Raw genomic sequence first — 16799 nt, 5'->3', positions numbered from 1 at the left:
GAGACCGGACTTCCCTCTGGCTCCCTGCGGATCAGGGATGGTGGGATGGAAGCATGTGCTATTCCATGGTCAAATGGAAGTCTTCAGTCTCCAGGGCTGTCAGTTGAGCACATTTCACCAGCACATAACTCACTTTAAAACTGTTTAGAAAAGAAATTGAAGCTTAGGCCACAAATTTGACCCTAGTAACTCTGCTAATCAGGTGGGAAAGGTTCTTCAAATTGCAAACAGGAAAGGGGAGGGGTGTTCCTAAATCTGTACCTCTTGAGTTTTGGGTCGACAAGCATGAAATTGAAAGCTGCCCTCAAAGGCTTTGAAATATATACATGGTCCTAAAATAAGAGCTTTCCAAACTAAAGGCCGCACCGCAGATAAAATCCAGACTTCTTATCTGGTTGGCCCACTTGTTACCTGGGGTTCTTTGAACCCAAAGCTCTTGGTAACTTTTACTCTGTGCAAGGTGGTGTCAGGAAATAAATCAGGGGAGACACGGCCGTCCGAGCGATAGATGGCTGGCACAAACAGGACAACACAAGTGCTTTCACTTAAAGCTAAACTTTACGTAGTCTCAAGCACTTACACACGTCCGCAACAGTTTAGTAAAACACCCCCAACCCTCGATAATTACCGAAGCTGAGTGTGGCTTTTGAGTGGCATCATGACAGGCTTCCGCTGGCCAAACTTCCGTCTGCCGGTGGGGACCCCAAGGTGCCTCCAGAGGGAGCGTTCCTGAAGAGCCCCTTCTGAGAACTCCAGCTACCTCAAACCTGTTCCCTTTATTTATACATTAATAATACAATGACATATCCCTTAAAGAAAACTTGCTAAGCAAGCAGTTTTTAAAGGTCAAGCAAGAGGTTTCCTTCTGATCATCAATTTAACCAGATATGTTGTTGTCTTTTTTCCAGAGTGTCTATGCCTTGGGGACCTGACAAACATTCCCAGGGGCACATATAAACAGATGTCCTGTTTTTCTAAAATAAATATATCAGCAATTTCAACGTTCTTAGGAAGGACGCAGGGTCAAGCTGCCCTGTCTGTGGCACCCAAAACTCCCTTCCCTCCTGCCTTGGTTATGCTAAGGCTGCTGCATGACCAATTTACGGCCTGATGACTGGCTACTTTCAGCAATAAGCTAAAAGCAATAGCGGTTTCAGGCACTTTACTGGTTTGCCAAAATCTCTCCATACACACTGTCTTCAAAACGACATTAAAATGTAAACCTATACAAAGCATGTTTATTGCAGTAAGGGAGGGGATTTTGCAAGAATCCTGCTGAGATTGGTTAACGTCATAAGTTCAGTGCCTGAACTCTTACTGACAGCATAGGCAGAGTCCAGAGTGTCCTAAATTGCCAGTCTGATACCTGACATGGTCCTTCCAAAATGGGGATTCACCCTCATAAATGTGAATGTCGTCCGTTCTCTGTGCCCCGCTAATACTCGATCTTTCCGCTGAGCCTGCCATTGTAGGGGCCAGTTGTAGAGATGGTTCTTTATGATGTGGTTTAAAACAGTGGATCCCAAACTTCATTGGCTCACGTGCCACTTTCTTAAAAAACTTGTGAAGTGAATGGATGGAACATCAAGTTTGGGTACCACAGTCTGGTCTGGAAACTGGTTGGAGACCTGCCCAATTCATTTCTTAGAGTGGTCACCTAAAAAGCCAACAGATCTTAGTTTAAAAAAAAAAAAAAAAATAGCGATCAGCATGGTCTAGATTCTAACCAGTAACCTGGAAGTGAAAGTTACCTTGTTCTGTCTTGAAGGCATTTCAGTATCCGGCGTAGTCACAAGAACACAGCCTGCGGAAATAGCCAGTCCTGTTGGTCTAGAACCAGATTGCTAAATCTAAGTGTTAGGCCTGAGACAGAAGCTGCTTTGCCCGAATAGTGACTGTTTTCATATTAGAAACTTGCGGCCTTGTTCCTAGGCCGTGCCCTTTCAAGCGAAGGGGAAGTCCAGTGACATGAGAGGGACGTGGTGGCAGGACAACCTGCAGCAAAACACCACTTACTGTTAACTTGAGGGTTTTAACATGAGGAGCCGCATTGATGAGAATGGGAGAAGGTGGGGGTGCTTCATATGCTGTTGCTGGGTGGCTCTGTAGACTCCGAGCTAAACATCAGTGCTGGGAAGTGCTTCACAACCTGGATGGCTGGAAGAATGTTTAGTCTGTAGAAAATGCAGCATCCATGGAGATTCTAAATCCTCCGAATCTGCAGACACTTCCTGAGTCACTGTTTGTCACTTGGGGGACACTTGCCATTTTCATTGGCATGTTTATTGTTCTAACTGTTGAATGCTAAAGGCAACCAGAAATATGAATAAAATGTATTTAACTTTGCATCCAAGTGTAAATTCCAGTCTTTTCCAGTGCCTAGGTCATTGGATTCCTATTTGGAATCTCCTCCAAGCACAAAGGGTGCTGTGTAATCCTGCAGCCTTTGAACATGAGTGGATGGAAACATTACCTGTTCCAAGTCTGTTTGTTGCCTTCGCTGGGAGAGGTTAACGGGAACTACTAGCCTGTTAGAAGAGGCGATTGTGACTGTCCTTGCATATAGTATTGCCCGGCAGCCAAGTCTCATACGGGAAGGTGGGTGATGATAGCTCACTCTGGCTTCTTAGTCTACAATGTCTGGCTAGCACGAGCACTTCTTCTGCTTCTCTTGTTTTTCCAGGTTCTGTACTTTGGGCTCCTCTGTGGGTGGCAGTCTGCTTTTCACCCCATCCCAATCCTTGTTTGGGCTCAGCATCCCAGCCTTCACAGCTTCATAGATCTCCACGGTCAGCAGCTGGAAGGCATCATCCACGTTGCTGTTGCTTTTAGCGGATGTCTCTATGTACTTTGCCCCCAGTGAAGAAGCCAGCTTCTCGGCCTCCTTTCGCTCAACCTGGCGCTGCGGCACCAGGTCACTCTTGTGCCCAACCAGCACAAAGACCACGTGAAAAGGTTTCACTGTGTCTGTCACCTCCCGATGCCACTCCTTGATGCTCTCAAAGGATGCTTGGTTGGTCAGGTCAAACATCAGCACTGCCCCAGCGGAGTTGCGGTAGTAAGAGCGAGTCACTGACCTAGGACACGAGGAGGGAACGGCATGAGACTCTGCATTCTCTTATTGCTTTCCTAAGATCTTTATGGCACAGAGGCAGCGCAGGCTGCCTTGTGGAACTGCTTGGAAAATGTTTTTCTGCAGAAAATTTCAGCTTTTTGGTAGAATATCGAAAACCAAAACTTCAATTCAGAATGGCGCTGTACTGCCTCATGGGAATTGTAGTTCAGGTGCCTTATTCTGACTAGACTACATCTCCCATGATGCACCACTTTTCCCTATGGTCGTGAGAAGTGATGCGTCCCATAAGAATCCCTGGTCATGGTGCATCATGGGAGAGGTAGTCTGTGTAGAGAGCCCACCCAGAGAGGAGAATGGAAGCATAAAGCCCCTGATCTCTACAAGTCCTGTGAGAGGGCTGGGTGCCATTTTGAATGAAAATTCTTTGGGTTTGGGACAATCATTTTTTTTAACTAAATGGTCTGAGGAAAGCTACTTCTCGTGTCAAAACAAAAAAACAGCAACCCCCAAACAAAACCCTGCATTCCATGGACAACTTTTGTAACTCGCCCCAATGCCTAGATATAACATCTGTCTATGGTACATGTTCAACCAGATTCGTGTCACGGGTGTGACTCTTAGCTGAGCCAGTTGCTTGACTTGAGTCCACAATGCATCTGTTCTTTCCCCCAGTTTAGCTTGGTTTATGTTCCTATCAGTTCATGCTCCCATATCAGCGCATGTTAGGAAAATCCAGGCAGCTCTCTCATTGGACTTTGGCAGCGAGCAGAATGCCCTGAGGACCCCCCGCCCAGGAGCAGATAGAGCAATGGATGTTGGGATGCCCTGTCAGCCTGAGAGCTGGCTGAACTGGTTACTCCAAGCCAGTCTCCTACAGTCACTGTGCTAGCTTACGCTGCTGGTGGCAGAGAATTAACCATGTGGGATGTGAACAAAGCATGTTTACCACCAGTCTGGGTTCAGCCTAGAACAGGTCTTTGGGAAACTCTCCTGCTGTTGCCCAGCCACCTGTGCGGCCCCACCTGCCGTGGCAACGGTGCCGGCATTTTTACCCTTGTGTTGTGTCTGCCTGCTCCGAACACAGAGGTATTAACCAGCTGAGCCCCGTCTGTGCTAATGGTCCCACTCTTGGGAAATTCCTGGAAACCTGCTGCCCGTGTCACTAACTGGTCAAACCTCCAGCGTAAATGAGACTTCAGAAGCCCCTTTTCTCCCCCGTCTCGGGGCTGGCCCTGGTGCTTCAGGTGTGCCCAGCCAGTTCCTTTCAATGGGGCGCGTGGCTGGTTAATAATTAGCCCCTTAGCTTAAGCAGAAAACTCTGTACCTAATAGCCTGGGGTGCTGGACTAAAGGGCCTTGGGTCTGGCCCGGATAGCTGGTCTCAGGCCTTGGTGCCTGTATCCCACCTGGCCCGGCAGTCTCAGCCCCAGAGCTGGAACTCCCCTCTCACCCAGGAGGTGGTTGCTAACCCCTTGCCTTCCTTCCTCAGAACCTGGGGTGCATCCTGCTCCCATTGAAGCCAATGGCGGGGGAGGAAAGGGCTCAAATAGTAACATTCAGACCCCGCCCCAGCATGGAACCCACAGGTCCTGCCCTTGGGCATGGGGGGCTGAGTAGGTGCCCACAGTGTTGTTAGCTGGAAAGTTCTTCGCACCCAGTGTGTGACTCCCCCTGACAGTGCCCCAGCCCGGGCGCGAAGCCCCATTGTATAGCAGTGCTTCTCAGTACTATTCCTCTGATAATAATTAAGGGCTGGATCCCCGCTCCCTCCCACTCTGCACCTCTATTCTGGGCAATGGAGCCAGTATTTGCTGGGAAACCCCATGAGTCTCCCCTGCCGTACCCTAGCAGGGCGATGATACATGCACCAAAAATTGGGGAGGAAGGGAGTCCCTAAAGTGAGGCCTTTAAACTCCCCCAACATGCTCTAGAGAGCCCCACGCAGCAGTACCTGAGCATGGCTGCAGGCACTTTACACACGGAGTTGGATCCAGCCCAAGGGAAATGAGCTTGGGGGCGGGGACGGGGGTGGAGCTTTCTGTCCCATTCCCAGGGGTTAGGATGCCCCATAGACTAAACCGCTCTCCTGCATGGCACCAGCTGTCCCCTTTGCTGTGTGTCTCAGCAGAGAGGCCATGGAGAGTCTGAGAGACTATCTAGGATCCCTCCAAGTTGTACTAGAGCAGTGGTCCCCAAACTTTTCAGGGTTGTGCCCCCTCTTACCCCTGTCAGTGTGCCCCCCCTGCAAGAGCCGGGGCTGCGGCTCCCCGGGTGGGGTCGAGGGGGGACACGGACAGGGATAAGGAGGCCAAGGCTGGGGCCACAGCTGGGAGCATGTCTGGGGCTGGGGCCAGGAATGGAGTTGCGGTCAGGGGCCGAGGCTGGGGGCAGGGCCTGAGCAGAGCTGGGGGCAGAGCGGGGGCTGGGTGGTGCTCCCTCCCCGCCCCCATGAGGGGCTGGCCCGGGCCCTGCTGAACCCCCCTGAATGTTCCACTGCACCCCCCAATTTGGGGACCACTGGGCTAGAGACACAACAGCAAGGGGCAGCATGGGAGAAGTTAACTGAGCCATGGCCCATGCTTTTCCTTCTCCAAGGCCTTTGGTCTCCGGGCCTATTAACCAAGCCCCTTTCCTCAGCATTGTTGACGCAAGAAAACAACAGCCTGCGCTCGAGCCTGGAGTTTCCTGCACCTGTATTAATCTCCATTGCAACTTTCAGGCTCCCTTCGTTGGCTCCTGCTCTGTCCCTGTCCTCACGCTTGCACGTACGTCTAAACCTCCCCTGTCAAACCCACCTGAATCGCTCCTGTCCAGCCGTGTCCCAGAACTGCAGCTTGATCCGGAGCCCGGGCTCCAGCTCCACAAACTGGACGTAGAAATCCACCCCCACCGTCTGGTTGATGGAGTCGAGGAAGGCGCCCTCGGTGTAACGCTTCAGCAGGGACGACTTCCCCACCGTCGAGTCCCCCAGCATGATAATGCGGAACTGGTAGTGCCAGAGCGAATCCATCCGGAGGATCCCAGCCCGTGAGCCGCAAGGAGCCTGGAGCCGAGCGTCTGTGGGCTGGAGTGTGAACTCACACGGCACTGCCGGTTGGGACTTGCTGGAAGTAGTGCGAGATGGTTCCAGCTGAGAGCTGCTCTAGCTCATGTCCAGGCAGGCAGCTGCCACCCCTCCCGCTGAGTGCACGGTGTTTATAGAAGGGGACGGCAGAGAGAATGTATTGCTCCTACATTTGGCTGTCAGGACGGTCTCTCTGCTCAGTAACACTGGGTCCTGTGTGTCAGAGGAAAGGAACGAGCAAAACAGATGCAAAACACTGTGATGAGGAAGCATCTCCTTGGCATTAGATTAGATTAAGAAGATTAGATTATGTGTAGGGGCCTTGTAACTAGTGAGGTCTGGGCGTCTGGTGACTTTGGGTTCTACTCCAGGCCCTGCCACTATCTGTCTCTGGGCATGTCACTGCACCTCGGTTTTCCCTCCTGTGAAATACAGATGATAGTACTGACCTGTGGGAGGCTCAGAGCTTGTCTACCGTCCTGGGGAGCTATTCCAGCATATCCGTTCCTGATTAATGCTATGTGTGGACACGGCTGCCCAGAGAGGGGTGCAAAAGGGGCAGTTTGTCCCAGATCTCCCATCTGAGAGGGCCTCCAAACCCATGGAGTATGAGTGGGCAGCATTGTGACCTGGTGCAATGGGGTGTCAGTGCCACTTCGACTTGGCCCAGCCACTGGGGTGCTGAGTAACGCTGTGCCTCTGTGCCCCTGGTCCTACACCACTCTCTCAAATTTGGCCCAGCCATGCCCCCACCCCCTTCATGACGGAGTGGTGGCTGAGCCAAACCTGGGCAGTGCTGTGGTCCTGTGTCAGGTCACAACACCCACAATGGGGAGCTGGGCCTGGCCCCATGGGACAGGCGCTGTCTCTGTGGGGTGAGTGCAGGGCGGATTCGCTGGCTAATCACCACCACCCTGGCCCCCTGGGGAAGGGTGGGAGACCTCCGTGTCAGATATTGCCCTGGGCCCCCCAAAACCTACACATGTCCCTGTGTGTAGACACACTTATTCCAGAATAAGAGTGTCCACACACAGGATTAATCAGGAATAGTTAATCTGTTTTAAATCCACACCTTACTTTATTCCAGATTATAGACAAGCCCTTAGTCCAAATGTAAAGGGTTTGAGCTCTTTGGCTGGAAGGCCCTAGAGATGGACTACGATTTAGTATGCTATTATAGAGAATATTTAAAAGACTTTCCCATTCACTTCATAGACTTCGCTTTTAAAGGCAGTTCCTTCCCCGCCCAGCTGCAGCCAACCTGGGCATGAGCTGAGCCCCTGGGGTAAGCAGAGATCTGTTGCTGGTTTCCCTTGGGAGAATGTTTAAGCAACAAGACATGACAGGGCACGTATTGCGTTGCGTTCATTCATGCCTTGTGCACTCTGACGCCAAAGACCAAGTGTTGATCTTGCAGCTGGGTGTGAATTAATGCAAGACATGCCTGGTGCCTGGGTGGCTGATTGGGCCTGCATAATACTTGTATTTGAATTAAAATCAGCACCAGCTTCAGTCGAATCTGAGCCCGGGTTCACCCCAAAGATTTGAAAACATCGGTCCAGGCTGCAGTGACAGACTCCTCCTCACTGGTGTCAAGCAGACGTAACCCACACCTACGCCATGTGGTGGCGCTATTCCCTCTCCTGCCAGTGGTGTCCGGCCCACACATGTACAGGTTGATGCCCCTCCTATAAGTTTAACAGAGCAGAGCCTTTTAGCTCCGGCAGTAGCAGCTCATGGGTTAAGATGCGGCGTTCATAGGTTCAATTCCTGTGGCTGCCAACCCACCAAACAGCAGGATGTTCTACAAACCGAATCAAAGATGATCTGTTGGTTAAACTCCCCTATTACACTAGTCTGATCACCTGTATAACCCAGACCCTAGGACTCCCCTGAATGAACAGTGTCTGACAGTCCCCCCACAATTACCTCCCTATCTCCAGTGACACATTAACCACGCAAAATCATGTGATTACTGCAGAACTGAAACACCAATGGGCCCAGATACTGCAGTGGTGGCTTCAGGGCCGGCTCCAGGCACCAGCTTTCCAAGCAGGTGCTTGGGGCGGCCACTTCGGAGAGGGGCGGCACGTCCAGCTGTTCGGCGGCAATTCGGCAGACGGTCCCTCACTCCTGCTCGGAGCAAAGGACCTCCCGCCGAATTGCCGCTGCAGATCGCGATCGCGGCTTTTTTGTTTGTTTGGCTGCTTGGGGTGGCCAAAACCCTGGAGCCGGCCCTGGGTGGCTTTATAAGAAATGTGATAGCTAGACTAGGTACAGTAGGAAAAAAGAGCTGACCGAGTAGCTCGGTGGTTCTCAACCAGGGACCCCTGGGCATAAACGGAGCTCTTCCAGGGGTACATCAACTCCTCTAAATAGTTGCCTAGTTTTACAACAGGCTACATTAAAAAGCCCTAGCGAAGTCAGTACAAACTAAAGTTTCATAGAATGACTTGTTTATACTGCTCTATATACTGTACACTGCAATGCAAGTACAATGTTTATATTCCAATTGATTTATTTTATAATTATAATGGTAACATGAGAAAGTCAGCAATTGTTCAGTAATAGTGTGCTGGGACACTTTTTTTGTGTTTGATTTTGTAAGCAAGTGGTTTTCAAGTGAGGTGAAACTTGGGGGTACGCCAGACAAATCAGACTCCTGAAAGGGGTACAATCATCTAGAAAAGCTGAGAGCCACTAGATTATTTTATCCCAGGAAAGAACTGTTAATTTAAACTGAAAGTTTAAAACTATTTTAAGGGGGATAAAGTGCAGCCTAGCGAGTAGGGAAGGTGGCCTAAACATCAGGACTCCTGGCTTTGCCACTCTTCTGAGCAAGTCACTGGACTCTATTGTGCCTCAGTTTGCCCATCTATAAAATGACAAGGAGTCTGGTGGCACCTTAAAGACTAAAGGTACGTCTATACTTACCTCCGGGTCCGGCAGTAAGCAATCGATCTTCTGGGATCGATTTATCGTGTCTTGTCTAGACGCAATAAATCGATCCCAGAAGTGCTCGCCGTTGACGCCGGTACTCCTGCTCCGCGAGAGGAGTACGCGGAGTCGACAGGGGAGCCTGCCTGCTGCGTCTGGACCCGCGGTAAGTTCCAACTAAGGTACTTTGACTTCAGCTACGTTATTAACGTAGCTGAAGTTGCGTATCTTAGTTCGAAGTGGGGGGTTAGTGTGGACCAGGCCTAACAGATTTATTTGGGCATAAGCTTTCGTGGGTATAAAATGAACGTAATATTTCCACCCTTCACAGGAGCGGGGTGAGGCCTCATTAGTTAAAAACTGTTGACGGTTTTAAGATCCTCCGGTAAAATGGAGCCACAGAAGTGCAGAGCATCAGCAGAAGGCCTTATGCTGTATAATCTGGCACAGCTTTCTCCCTTCCTAACCCCCAATCTTGACGGAAGCACCAAATCATACAAAGGAAACGATTTATTTGTAATGAAGAATCCATACACGCTGGAGACATGTGAGTAGCAGGGTTGCACTAGTCCGTATGTAGCACAGCTTCACACCCACAAACAGTAATAATAGACACCTGTAAATACACTGGGGTTTAATCCTGGCGCTACATAGTCAGCGGGAGTTTTCCCATGGGCCAGGATTTCAGCTAGGAAGTTTAATGCCTGCTTGATTTGCGACAGATGCAGTATGCCTGGCTAGGGAGGAACAGAACTGGGATTTTTCTAGCTAGATGCAACATGGTACCGTAATGTCACTCTTGTTTAGATCCAGGCTATGCCATTGAAATCTATGGCAGCATAGAGGGATACGGGAGGGGGGAATCTGTCCCTGGGAGTTTACCATCACAGTTTTTAAGTTTTCAAATGCAGTCAAGCCATAAGACTGAGCATAGGAGCATGATCACCGAGGGTGTGTGGCCAACTGGACAGGACAGCTGTGAGACAGTCAGGAGACATAGTTTCTATTCCCAGCTCTGCCTATGAGCTTGGACCAGTCACGTCCCTGCTCTGTGCCTCAGTTTCCCCTCTTGCCCCTTTAACTATTTAAATTGCAAGCCCCTTTGGGCAGGGACTGTCTCTTACTATATGTTGGTATAGCACATGGTAGAATGGGGCCCCGATCTTGGTGGAATACTAATAACGTACTTTTAAGGCCTCCTCAGTCTAGACCAAATAGCATAGGGTTACACTAGAAACTGAGCAATTTATTCTACAGTTAATGAATTCATTAAATGGGTGCCTAAGCATGAGACTGGCCCTTTGCAAAGGGGTGAATCTCACCCCTCTGCACTGAGCACTGCAACTGAATTCCACCCTCTGGAAACATCTCATCGGCTTCCTCATGTCCTGAGACTTCTTCCACTCACCATGGTCCTTAGGCACCCAAAATCAGGCCATGGAGGTTTCTTTGTAATGCTGAAGTCTCTGGGATGCTTCAATAAAGCAGGGATTTGGGGATTTGATCCCTTGTAATGCAGTACCACTCTGGGGACCCTACTAAGGCTCAAGGCCCCATTGACTGGCTCAATTGTTCGGTGTATTTGATGCATGCACATGTATGTTTTAATAGCTGCACTCCTAGATTCCTAAAGATTTTCTTAGTCCTAAAATTCAGTTTAAAAAAAAACATTAAAAAGTTTTAGAGCCAGTGCTGCAGTGTATTAAAAGGGATTTCCCCTGCTAAGAACCAAGGGAAAGCCTCTAGCAGCTAATCAGTGTTGCATCACTGGTCCTGGGTTCCCTGTTCTCCACCTAAAGGGGGCAGTAGTGCACTTTTTACTATTCCGATGGAATTCATCTACAATGGGTGAAAGCAAGTCCTGGAGGTTTTTATTTTCCCTAGAGACAAACTGAACTCCCCTCCCCCTGAACCTCCAACTTTGCATCTCAGGCCCATCCCTAATTTATTTCTGAATCGGCTCATCCAGTCCCTCCTCCACCAATTCCATCCCCTACGCCAGATCCTAGTCCCTAACTTCTGGGTTAGCATTGGCATTTTTCTTGCGGTTTTCGCCTCTTCTTCTGGGGGTTGCATGTTCTCTTGTGAATCACCTTCACCCCATCCCAGCCTTCCTGCAGATCGATCTCCTTGTTCTTCAGAGCCTCATAGATGGTGTTGGTCAAGGTCTCGAAAGCCAAGTCCACATTGGTGTTGCTTTTGGCAGACGTTTCAATGAAGCCGATGCCCAGGGAGGCTGCCAGCCCCTCTGCCTCTTCGGTGGAGACTTTGCAGTCTGACTTCAAGTCACTTTTGTGGCCAATCAGGAGGAAGATGACCTTCTCCATAATCTGGATGCTGGCCACTTCATGGTACCACTCAATGATGTGCTCGAAGGACTTACGGTTGGTCATGTCGAACACCAGCAGCACTCCCACGGCGTTCCGATAGAAAGACCTGGTGATGCATCTGGGAACACAAACATAACAATTCAGTGAGCTCTTAACTTTGCTTCTCACCTGCAAATGCCATCCAGGAACTAGGGCTGGTCTTCTAAGGCCCCACTGGCTTTTACTCACTTTGGGCCATGTGTCACTTGAATCCCCCACACAGCTGGGGCCCTGCCCTTCTTTGCTGATTGATGATATAAACATTAGGTTTGGGAGAGGTTCCCCATCCCCACCCCATTTATCTTTTACATTAGAATTCAGGTCTTGCCTCTTTTTTATTTTTCTTGTATACTCTATGGACAACTAGAGCCCAAACTGTGTCCCCAGGCCTGCATCTCAGAGGTATTTGGGTACCTAATTCCCATTTATTTCAATAGGAGTTAGGCACCTAAATACCTTTAAGGATCTGGGCCCCAGAGATGGCAAAGAAATAAAACCTGATGAATTAATCAGGGAAGTGATTTTTAGTCAAACTTCTTGAAACTCTTTTTATTGTTAACATCTATTTGACTCAAATGCATTGCACACACTGAAGAGAAAAACACTTTTTGTTAAAGATTAAATGCCCTCATCCCTTGAGTTAAGGGCTGAGAAACCTCCTAGTCCACCTTTCTGGTGCTCCACGGAGCCCTTCGGCAGAACCAGAGAAGACAAGACATGAGGGTCCTGACACTTCTAATGTAAAACTCAAGCAGGAAAGAAATGTTTCAGGCTTTCTTCAGACATCATACAAAGACAAATAAGGGCAGATCCCCACTATTTCATCCATCTTTAAGGACCTATGTTAAGATTTTTTTTTTCTGGGAGCAGAGCTATCAAAGACTGGCCTTATGGCTTGGCTTCTCTCCTATGATACAGCAAAGGGGCCAAGAAGCCAACATCACTGGCTATGTGGGTGAGGAGTCTCCTTGCACAAGAGGAATCCCTGGGTTATGTAAGACTGATGTTGTAGCTCTGTATCGCTGCCCAGCCCTCAGCATGGCCAGGAAAAGGAGGCCCTGGTTGCAGTGCCTGTGGTCCCTGGCTGGTGTAATTTAGAGCAGCCCTGAAACATCTCTAAATTGTGCCAAGAGCTGAATCACCGCCTGACTGGCTCCTGGATTAGGGAGCTGCAGAGCTGGCATAAAACCACCTTTGCGCCCCACACTTGGACCCAAGTCAAGCGCAGCTCATGTAGACCTTAGAGGCGGGGCTAGGGAGGCATGCTCTAGATTTTAAAACCACACCCCTCACTGTGTTATGGGAGTGCTTGAAGAGTGAGGGTTTTCAAGGCCTCTGGCCCAGGGTAGTTAGGCACCTAAATAGGCCCCTATCCTAGGGCCTCCGCCAGTTGTTTTGTGCTGCATTGGTGTGCTCCATGGAGCGTGTGTGCCATGGGGTGTGGAGAGCATAGCTGGAGTTCAGAGCTAGTTGCTCATTCACTCCTTAGAGCCAGCGTCCCCCCATGACCAGAAACCGCAGCGCATAGCACCGTTATAACTGATATAAACTGCAGCTGTGGCTCCCCAAAGGAGAGCTGATTTCACTGGGACTCTTTTCAGCGGGAAGAGCCGTTCACCCTGCGTAGATCTGCCAGGCCAGGCCCATAACTCGTTATGCCATCTTCAGCCGCTCTGCTCTCAAACCCCCCAACAAACAAGCCTCTCAGCTGATTGGATCCTTTTTCACACACAGAGGAATTGTTTCTCCAGCCTGCAGGACTCACTGAACAAAACCATCCACTCCCCCACACACAGATCGCAACAATAGCAAACCTGCCTTCTAGACTCCAAGATTCCCCTACGCTGTAAACTTCATCCACTTTCCTTCCCGATGCTCTTTCTCCATTAGAAAGCCAGGTTCCCAGTAAAAAAGGAGTGGGGGGTTACTGGCAGCCAAATAAATAGCTGAAATTGACCCTAGGTATAAAAAAACCCACCCAAATTCTCCTATTGCAATGCAACCCCTCCCACCCGGGCCTCTCAGTGCAAACACACAAGCGTGACTGGGTGACTTCATCATGTGCATGATCATGCTACAGCATGACATTGACAAAGCTATAAAGAAAAGAAAACTGGAAACAAAAACCTTTTTTAAAAACAAAACAAAACCCTTGCTCGGGCTATTGGGTGCAGAAAAGAGAAAGCACCAGATCAGGGATGAGCTGCGTGTTGGGGTGAAGGAAACCGGTCTGGGGCTGGTGAGCTGGGTCCCCAGTTATGGGTACGTGTGTCCAGTCTGGGGGGTGGGCAGGCAGGGGAGATGGAGGGTTCTCTGTGTGACTCTCACTCTCTGAAGGGATCTGGTCTCTGCGGACTGGATCTCTGTGGTATATGGGTAGGGGCCGTCTCAGGGATTTCTAAGGTTCTTATCTCAGGGCTGTGCCAATGCCAGGACAATTATAACCCTGGGTGTGTGTGCGTGAGTGACTGGAGGGGGGGAATGTGACTCTGGGTGGGAGTGTCTGAGCCCGCAGGGTAATGTAGCTGCAGTGCGCTGGGTGCGTGGTGTGAAATGGGGCGAGCTGGGTCTCTGGTCCCTCCTCACCTGAATCTCTCCTGGCCGGCTGTGTCCCAAAGCTGCAGCTTCACCTTGATGCCCGGAGGCAGCTCCATCATCTTGCTGTAGAATTCCACGCCCACGGTGGGGCAGGGAGCCGGGATGAAGGACCCCTCCGCGTAGCGCCTCAGCAGGGAGGACTTGCCCACGGTGGAGTCCCCCAGTAGGATGATCCGGAACTGGTAGTGCCAGTTGCCATTCAAGTGAGAGACTGGAGAGGGTGGCACCGGCTCCATTCCCAGGAGGGGCAGAGGGACTGGGGCTTGGGGGGACTGGAGCAGCCTTTGAATTAAGATGCAGATTCCCCAGAGGAAGCCTTGAGTGAATTGGCCTGGAGGAGGTTACAAACCCAGATTATGGCCTTGAATGACAGGGGAGAGAGACAAAGGAGAGAGAATTTAACCAGAGGTCTCCACCCTCATCCCATTTACCTCCTCCCACCCCACCCTCGTGGAGTCCCCTCTGGGAGCAAAGTTCTGCTATGGGGAGAGAGACACTCCCTCATTCCCTTTCCCAGCCTCAGTCCCTATCATCTACCCCCACCCCCAGCCAATAAACAGAAAACGCCTCTGTATCAGATTACTGTCAAGCTCCCAGGGGAGGTGGGGGAGATGCAATTCTAGGAATGTAGCAGTTGCCAGACCAGATCAGACCTGGGGTCCATCTAACCCAGTGTCCTGTCTCTGACAGTGTCCAGCACCCGCTGCTTCAAAGGGAGGTGCAAGAAACTCCACCGTGGACAGTTATACCCACAGGAGAAGTTTCTTCCTGACCACAGCCAGGTAGTGGTTGGTTTGTGCCGTGAAACATGAGGGTTTATGTACCCTCTGCAATGTTTTGTCCAGCCTAATCATAGAATCTCAGGGTTGGAAGAGACCTCAGGAGGTCATCTAGTCCAACCCCCTGCTCAAAGCAGAACCAATCCCCTAATGTCACCTTGGACACTGTTGATAGACCTGTTCTTATTTGGGTCTTTCTTTTCCTCTTGGGCTAGTCAGTTCCACAGTGTCTCAATTATCCAAATGAACTGAAAGAACACTCCTTGATCTGCATTTGAATAGAGACCATCTCCACTCCCATTCACAAGCATTGACAGTCCATGTGGCAACTACAGCAATTACTTACAGGGGAAAGTAATGTTAGGAAAGAGCTTGGTTTCCTGGTATTCAATAATGGAAGAACCATGACCATGTGCCTAGCCAGCTCTCCACAGACCCCCAGCAAGTGCCCCGTGGAGCCCAGTTTGAGAGATCATTATCCGGCAGGAAGACCAGCAGTGGAATGTTAATGGTCGGTTGGGATTGGTAGTGAGGTTTGCATTACTCATTTCTATTGTTTGAGTCTGGACTGGCTCCCGGCTGTGTCTTCAATAGGTTTTCCCCCTGCCCCCTTAACATTTCCCCCGTTGCTATCACCAGTGCAACTCCATTGCTAGCCGCAATGGGGGGGAACTGAAGTATAGACAGGGAGCTGCTCAGAGCTAGTCTACATGGGATGGTGATTAAGTTTCATAGATTCCTAGATTCCAAGGCCAGAAGGGACCATTGGAATCATCTAGTCAGACAACGGGTCTGACACAGGCCAGCCGTCCCAAGCACAATCCCACCCGAGCACCTGGATCTGTATTCCAGCCGCATCTGTGCTGCTGTTTTTAGGCGCTAGCTTGGGAGATCAAACCATAAATGCTCTTCCTGGAAGGTTGCAGTGTAACACTTATTGCAAAGACTCCAGAAATCTAACACACCACAGCCAAATACAGAGTGACACAGCAAGCTGTCCCCTAAGGCAGCGAGGCACAACTCACCCCACTTTGCTCCACACTGCTTTGATGCAGATCCCAGGCTACCCTCAGAGACCCCTAACCTGCAAGCAGGAGCAGAAAGGCCCTTCGAATTTAAGGGATAGCTTGTCATTTCAGCACAGTTCTCAATACACCACATGCCATCCTGGCTCCGTTTAAGTCAAAGGGGCATCAACAGGTTCAGCCTCTGGCTTCATTCTCCACAGGGGTTGAAAACAAGCAAGCAAACTCGATCCCTGGAGGATCTCTCCATGAATGTGACAGCTTGGCCCTGTCTATCCAAGCAGCTCTATTGTTTGCCCCCAGGATGGATCAGAAGGGATAGAGAGACCCAAGAAGAGGGAATTTTCCTAGTGCACACAGGGTCCTTGACTTAATTAGGAAAGAGATTATCTGTGAAGAAAATCCAAACACAGGGAGCAAAGCAAAGAATGAACCAAATGAACTGATTCAATTGTCTCCAGATAAAAGAGTTCTGAGGACTCTGCAAACAATAGCAGTTTGCTCATTGCCTCCCTGGGGGGGAGAAGGCATAGAGGCCTCCTTTGTTATCAGCAAACAATCTGTCCCCTCCACCCCATGGGTCTGGGTAATAAAACATCTTCCTGGGCTAAATGACAGGAGTCAGAGTCAGGAAAGGAAAGGAAAAAAGTGGGACTGTGGAACAAGGATGTGAACTAATTGAAATGTCTGCACTTTGGCTCTGCTCTCCACAATGGCCGGGTTTTCAAAAGTGCTGAGCACCCTATGCCCTGAGGAATTCGCTGAAATCAATGGGAGGTCGATGCTTAAATAACTTTACAGATCTGAGCCAGGTATCTTTTGAAAGACTGGCCTCTGACTGGGTGGGTGCTGAGCATTTTAAAATATCTAATCTAATCTATCTATCCCCATACACCCATCTATCTAAATCTATCTCCATACACCCATCTATCTACCCCCATACCCATCTATC

General features: G+C 49.9%; 2 protein-coding genes across 2 annotated transcripts; both read right to left on the bottom strand.

Annotated features, from left to right (window-relative positions):
• Positions 1–2644: 2644 nt before the first annotated feature.
• LOC112110040 (ras-related protein Rab-39B-like) lies at positions 2645–6085 on the bottom strand. Its single transcript, XM_024204852.2, has 2 exons — positions 5871–6085; positions 2645–3077 (listed from the first exon to the last, which is right to left on the bottom strand). Exons 1-2 carry the CDS (start codon positions 6083–6085, stop codon positions 2645–2647), a joined length of 648 nt encoding a protein of 215 aa, XP_024060620.1.
• Positions 6086–10863: 4778 nt separating this feature from the next.
• On the bottom strand, positions 10864–14279 carry RAB42 (RAB42, member RAS oncogene family). The gene is made up of 2 exons (XM_024204827.2): positions 14032–14279; positions 10864–11524 (listed from the first exon to the last, which is right to left on the bottom strand). The coding sequence occupies exons 1-2, from the start codon at positions 14277–14279 to the stop codon at positions 11101–11103; spliced, it is 672 nt and encodes a 223-aa protein (XP_024060595.2). The 3' UTR covers positions 10864–11100.
• Positions 14280–16799: the final 2520 nt, after the last annotated feature.

This window comes from Terrapene carolina, unplaced genomic scaffold (assembly GCF_002925995.2).
Source record: "Terrapene carolina triunguis isolate 2854851 unplaced genomic scaffold, T_m_triunguis-2.0 Scaffold236, whole genome shotgun sequence".
NCBI lineage: Eukaryota > Metazoa > Chordata > Testudines > Emydidae > Terrapene > Terrapene triunguis.
Note: the sequence above shows the minus strand (reverse complement) of the source record. Positions and strands in the feature narration are given on the sequence as shown.

Excerpts from the sequence above, each read along its gene's own strand:
- LOC112110040 (XM_024204852.2), bottom strand. The coding sequence starts at position 6,085 with ATGGATTCGCTCTGGCACTACCAGTTCCGCATTATCATGCTGGGGGAC. Across the intron at positions 3,078-5,870 it reads GCTGGACAGGAGCGATTCAG|GTCAGTGACTCGCTCTTACT; the intron begins GTGGGTTTGACA and ends CTCGTGTCCTAG.
- RAB42 (XM_024204827.2), bottom strand. The coding sequence starts at position 14,279 with ATGGAGCCGGTGCCACCCTCTCCAGTCTCTCACTTGAATGGCAACTGG. Across the intron at positions 11,525-14,031 it reads GCCGGCCAGGAGAGATTCAG|ATGCATCACCAGGTCTTTCT; the intron begins GTGAGGAGGGAC and ends TTGTGTTCCCAG.